Here is a 6957-nt window from a genome sequence, read left to right on the forward strand (position 1 = left end):
TTTTAAGTTTCTTAGTATTTCAACCAGTTAGTCTTTGATCTGTCTGTAGACATAGGTTTGAACTTCTAACATGCGGTGGTAAGGTATAAAGTGCGATAGAACGTATGATAAAAATAGTATAAAGTAAATTTTTTAAAGTTTCCCTACACAAGAATTTTTATTGTTATTTTACGTTTGATTTAAAACTATGTTGCTTTTTAATACACATATTTCGGTTCATAGCCATTGATATGCGAATTCTATTCGCATTTGGTACATTAAAATTGTAATTAATATTTTTCCTTAAGTATAAAAAAAGTTAACTTGAACATAATATGTTCTTAGCATTTGCACTTTTTAACTGGCTACAAAAAGGAGGTTCTCAATTCTTCTGTATTTTGGAACGAAGTTCCTTACGGCAGGCTTGACATTTGGCTGGGCGACCGAACTGAAAAAAATGTGATACTAAAACCGTAAGAAAAATATACAACGGAAGTGATGTAATATCAGTCACACGACTGTATAATATGACGTTTGTAAAACTAAAATATTACCAGTAAACTTTTTTTTAAATTATTTATGTAATTTTATACTGTCGACAAAAATAAATAAAGACACGTTTTTTTATTTCACTTAACACTGAATTATTATTATTATTATTATTTTGTTTGATTTATTTTATTTTACGGTATATGTTGTTTTCTAAAATACTAAATTTCCTAAACAATTTTATGTACTTAATTAAAAACCAATCAACAAAATTAAAAAAAAAATCAAAAAATAGAAAAAATATATAAAAACCAACATTTTTTTTCACATTGTGTTGTTTCTATACTATCCGAAGGAACTTCGTTCCTACCTGGTGTCCCATAACACCACATGATTTTAATTTTTATTATTGGGTGGATGTTAACCTCATAACTCATTACCGGGTTTACCGATTTGATAATCCTTTTTCAAGCATAAGCTGTTGCTTGTGGTGTGGTCCGATTAACTAGATTTAAACGAGATCTGAAGAAATACTTTTTGAATTACCACATAATGTGTATTTAATTCAATTTGTATTACATGTCGATGTGTATGTCATATCATTACATTGAGCACAATATTTTATGTACGCTGTTATTCAACTTATTATTATGTGAGATTATAAGCATTATGCAGAAATTGACTTCTTTTTGTTGTGTGTTATGTTTTTATTTATTAAATTATTGTGCTACTGGCTATTGATAAATTTACTCAATAATTTGTATATTTGTATAATGTAAGTTTTCATCGACGCCATACAATGAAATAAAATGTTATTACTACTAATATAAAAAATGCACGAATGATTCGGAGTGCCAAGAACGCAACAGAAGTGGGGAAGTAAGACTGGTCCCTAGAGACCAATGGTGACTTATCGAATATGCTCTGCACCTGTGTACCTATGAGTGTTCTTACTATTGTAACTTTGTAATTATCTTATCTAAAATGTCTTTTTGCTTTAAAATCATAATTTCGTAATCCTATTGATAGACTTTTATCTAACACCTGTGTTAATGTTTCGATAACGTATCGAATAGATGTATGACTGAATTGATTTGGTCAGTTATTTAAATACGACCTGCGAGTCTGTGAGGATTAGTGAAAATATAATGGACACCTTTTAAAGCTTTGTGATCGATCAAATCATGAGTCGGCTCAAAATGAACTTTACATTTGTATTCTGTGTGCTATTAACTCTATGGTGCAGTGTTACGGCAAAATGTGTTATGTACGGAGTATGTGCTGTAGTAGGAGGACACCCTAAACTATGTCCCGTTGACCATGAAGCGGCGCCTTTGCTCAGAAATCTGACTGGTGAAATTAAAAATGAAGTACGAGATATAGTAGAATCACGATGTCCTCAGCTGTTATATGACGATGAAGGAAACCGAAGAGATGATGACGATGTCTTATCCTGTTGTGACTCAGAACAAATTATGGATACACATAGAAGTCTTTTGCTTGCCGACGGTATCCTTGGACGGTGTCCAACATGTTTTGCAAACTTTAAAAGGCAAATCTGTGAAATGAATTGTTCTCCGGATCAGTCACTATTTGTCGATGTTACTGAGGATTTGACTCCTGATGGAACTAGATATGTTAGTGAAATAGATTTTAGAATGCACGAGGAATTCATGGTGAATGCACACGCTTCATGTGCCGGTGTTATTGTACCACAGACTGGAATGCCTGCTATAAATCTGATGTGTGGAAATGCTCCCGTTTGTGACCCTGAGGCTTGGTTTGGTTTTACTGGCGATACAAGTACCAATCCTATGGCCCCTGTTCAAGTTAACTTTCATAGGTGGCCAACGACGGAAGATTCAATGAGTGTCAGTGCTCCATTGTGCAACGAAACTATAGAAGGAGATTTACCTTGTAGTTGCGTAGATTGTTTTGCCAACTGTCCAGTGACCGATGCGCCTACTGAACCTGATATATGTACTGTATTATCTGTAAATTGCATTAGTTTTTCAGTAGGAATAGTATTCTTTGTTATAACATTTATAATATTCACCGTTCTATCATTTTTTGAATATAGAAAAATAAGAAACAACACTATTGAAAACGCAGATATAAAATACAAATACAATGTTAACTTTTTGATCAAATTATTTCAGAAATGTTTTAAAAAAATAGGTCAATTTTCTGCTAATAATCCTATCTTACTTATAATGTTTACAACTTGGATTAGTTTTGCAATGTTTTTCGGGTTTTTAAATCTCAAGTTAACAGCAAATCCTCGAGAGCTTTGGTCTGCCCCAGACTCTCGCAGCCGTCAGGAATTAAATTACTTTAATTCTAGATTTGGCCCATTTTATCGTGCTGCGCAAGTTTTCTTAACGATAAAAGGGTTGGATCCTATTGTTTTTGATAACGTTACATACGGACCCGCTTTTCGCTTAGAAGCTGTAAAAGAACTAGTAGCTCTTGAAAATGCAATAATTAATATAGGAAGGGAAGATGACACGGTAAAATTGGAAGACGTGTGCTACGCGCCTTTACGTACTCCAGGCCAAGAACCAAATTTTGAAAATTGTGTCTCAATGTCAGTATCGACTTATCTACCTGATAGAAATAATATCAACAACAATACGTACCTAACAAGTATAACAAATTGTCTTAACAATTATTACTCACTCAGTTGCATGGCGTCTTGGGGTGGTGGAGCCGACCCCGAATTAACCCTTGGTGGATACGAAGGTGATAATATGTTGCTGGCCGATACGTTGGTAATTAATTATCCCATAGCCAATTATTTATATAGTGACCAACTGGAACCTGTTTTAGAATGGGAAAAAAAATTCGTGGACTTGATGCATGATTATGAAAACAATTGGAAATCGGAATTTGTTGAAGTAGCGTACGGAAGTGAGAGATCAATTGAAGATGAAATTGAGAGGATTTCTGAAGCCGAAGCGACACCTATTATTATAAGCTACTTAATTATGTTCGTGTACGTAATTTTGGCTTTAGGTAATATAAGAAGCTTAAAGACTTGCATGATCGACAGCAAAGTCACCGTATCTATTAGTTGCATAATCGTTGTAATTATTGCAATTTTTTGTGCTTTGGGATTATTGGGTTATTGTGGTATAACCATTTCTCTGTTAGCTATAAACGTAATTCCATTTTTTGTTTTATCTGTCGGTATTGATAATGTTTTTTTAATGGTCAAAGAACTCCAAGAAATTGAAAATAGCTTACAAAAATATGAAGATTACAAAGAAGAATGGAGTTTTGAGAAGAAGAGGTATTTTGTTTTTGGTAAAATGATGCAAAATGTAGGGCCATCGATATTTGTATCCTCCGCCACGCAGATTACATGTTTTGCTATTGGTACTATTTCAATTCAGCCAGCAGTACAATCATTTGCTATATTTGCTACCTTTTCCTTAGCATTTTTATTTTTTTTCCAAATAACAGTAGTAGTAGCTATATTATCACTCGATTACAAACGTGTTAATTACAACAGGTTTGACGTAGTTTTTTGTGTTCAAAAGAAAATATTAAACGATGAAGATCCACTACATGGTCACAAACCTTATCAAAGTATTACTCAAAGGCTAATGGAGCCTTATTCATTATTTATTTTGAACTGGCGAGTAAAAATTATCGTTGTGATTGTATTCCTAGCCTTGTTTTCTATAAGTGTCATACTTATACCACAGATCGAACTTGGTTTAGATCAAGAAATGGCTTTACCAACTGATTCATATGTTTACAAATATTTGCAAGCTGTTAATCGGTTATTAAAACTTGGTCCCCCAGTATACTTTGTGCTTAAGAGTGGCTTGAACTTTACAGATCATGACCACCAAAATGTATTGTGTGGCAGTAGACTTTGTAATAACGATTCATTGGTAACACAAATATATTTAGCATCTCTATATAGTAATGTGACTTACATAGAAAGGTCCTCAAATTCATGGATTGACGACTTCTTTGATTGGACTAGTTTACCTGGCAGTTGTTGTAAGTACAATGTGACAAATGGTGAACTATGTCAGAGTTCAGATATCTCACCACAGTGTAGGGACTGTGATATTGAAAGATCTAATTTTGCAAATGGACTAAGGCCAGCGGGCGAAGCTTTTGGCAAATATATCCCATTTTTCTTACAAGACGTTCCCACTGAGTCGTGTAATAAAGGAGGCTTGGCAAGTTACTTTAGTAATGTCAACTATATACTCGATTCAAACGGACAGGCTACTGTTTATGATAGTAACTTTATGGCTTATCATTCGAATTTAGTAACATCACATGACTATATAACTGCTGTAAAATACGCTTATGAATTAAGCGCTAATATTACAGCAGCTATAAATAAACACACGGGTCTAGATGTCGAAGTTTTTCCGTATTCCGTGTTTTACGTTTATTACGAACAATATCTAAGTATGTGGGAAGAAACCTTCAAATCATTAGGCTTTTCTCTCTTAGGAGTTCTCTTTATTAACTTATTTATGACTGGATTTAACTTTTTAATTACTTTCGCTTTAACTTTTACAGTTATAATGATTACTATTGAAATGATGGGTGTGATGTATATTTGGAGTATACCTCTTAATGCAGTTTCTTGTGTAAACTTAATCGTATCTATAGGTATAGCTGTCGAATTCTGTACACATATTGCCTATGCTTATGCTACTAGTGAGAGTCCACCAAGCAAAAAAGTTAGCGATGCTATCAAAAGTGTTGGCGCAACAATTATCACAGGTATTACTTTTACGAATATACCAATAATAGTTTTGGCATTTTCATACACACAAATAATCGAAGTTTTCTTCTTTAGAATGCTTTTTAGTTTAGTTGTTTTAGGATTTATTCACGGAATTATATTTTTCCCTGTATTATTAAGTTATTTAAATGACATTAAATATATGTAGAGATTGCAAGACAAATAAGGAAAACAAGAGTTTATATAGATTCATTTTGATCGAGATCTCTTTGTCTAGATTTATTTACCTAACGTTCTGATAACGGCTCCACAACATTTTAATATATGTATATAAATTATGCGTCACATTGTTTGTCTGCGATGGACTTCTAAACTACTTGACCGATTTTAATGAAATTTTGCACAGATATGTAACTTTGTCCAACTTAAATGTATTATAATTAATAATATAAAATAAAAGGTGGTACGAAGTTCGCCAGGGCAGCTAGTTATATAGAAAGATAAAAATACTTTTTTCTTAGGCATAACATTATAACTCCGTCGAGTCTTCACTTCGAAGATTCCGCAATGCTTGAAGACAAAAGTTTTCGAGCAATGCGTCCTGCCTGTGTTAACATCCGGAGCCGAGACGTGGACACTGACCAAGGGACTGGTCCACAAGTTTAAAGTCGCACAACGTGCAATGGAACGGGCTATGCTTGGGGTCTCTCTCAAAGACAGGATTAGAAATGAGACTATCCGCGAGAGAACGAAAGTAACCGACATAGCCCACAGAATTAGCAAGTTGAAGTGGCAGTGGGCTGGTCATCTGTGTCGCAGGACCGATGGCCGTTGGAGTAGACGGGTCCTAGAGTGGAGACCGCGTCTTGGCAAACGCAGTGTGGGACGTCCTCCGGCCCGTTGGACCGGCGATCTACGTAAGATTGCCGGTGTAGGCTGGATGAGGATTGCGGAAGACCGGGATGTGTGGCGCGAACTTGGGGAGGCCTATGTCCAGCAGTGGACTGCGATAGGCTGAAGTGAGTGTGAACATTATGTACAATAAATGACAAAATAAGTACTTAGGTTACTTAAATGGAAATAAAAAAATGATAATGGTGAATAACTAAAAGATTTAGGAAGTATTTTTCTAAAAATATGTTCGTTTTCTTTCTTAAATATCTATTAGATTCTATGGGATCTATTAAGAAGCATATTTGTATTGTATTTTTTAAATTACTATATGTATATACCTTGTGTGTTGTATTAAATTTGATTTTATTTAATAACATACTAAGATATACTAATGCTTATCGTTGTAGATATTTGTTAATAAAAATGTTATAAATTTTATTGCTATTTTATTTTATTTGAAAAAAATAAGGGAAGATAAAACACTTTATACATACTTAATACCTATTAGCGAATACAACTTATTACCTAAAAGCTATACAGTAAATAACTTTTTTCAATTATAGGAATACTATAAAAAAATTATAATCACTTATATCTTAATTATCACTAATGACCGCATTTATTTTTGCCTGCTAGTAAATCTTTTGGAAATGGATCATTTCAAGAGTATTAACCTCGTTCAAATAACTTCATATTAAACATGGAGTTATGTAACTTTCAAAATCTTAAATGTTATTGCGTATTCTGATTTTCAATAGACATTGTTTTAGCAATTTATCTTAAAATTTCTTTTCTAAAATATTTATTATTTATAGATATTCATTTGAGGATCATCAAAATGTATGATCAATTTAATAAAATATATAAGAACAACA

General features: G+C 33.3%; 1 protein-coding gene across 1 annotated transcript; it reads left to right on the top strand.

Annotated features, from left to right (window-relative positions):
• Positions 1 to 1667: 1667 nt before the first annotated feature.
• On the top strand, positions 1668 to 5587 carry LOC123660819 (NPC intracellular cholesterol transporter 1 homolog 1b-like). Its single transcript, XM_045595850.1, has one exon. It carries the CDS (start codon positions 1668 to 1670, stop codon positions 5394 to 5396), a length of 3729 nt encoding a protein of 1242 aa, XP_045451806.1. The 3' UTR covers positions 5397 to 5587.
• The last annotated feature ends 1370 nt before the right edge of the window (positions 5588 to 6957 follow it).

The sequence above is a fragment of the Melitaea cinxia genome, chromosome 16 (assembly GCF_905220565.1).
Source record: "Melitaea cinxia chromosome 16, ilMelCinx1.1, whole genome shotgun sequence".
NCBI lineage: Eukaryota > Metazoa > Arthropoda > Insecta > Lepidoptera > Nymphalidae > Melitaea > Melitaea cinxia.

Coding starts and splice junctions, on each gene's coding strand:
- LOC123660819 (XM_045595850.1), top strand. CDS start 1,668: ATGAACTTTACATTTGTATTCTGTGTGCTATTAACTCTATGGTGCAGT.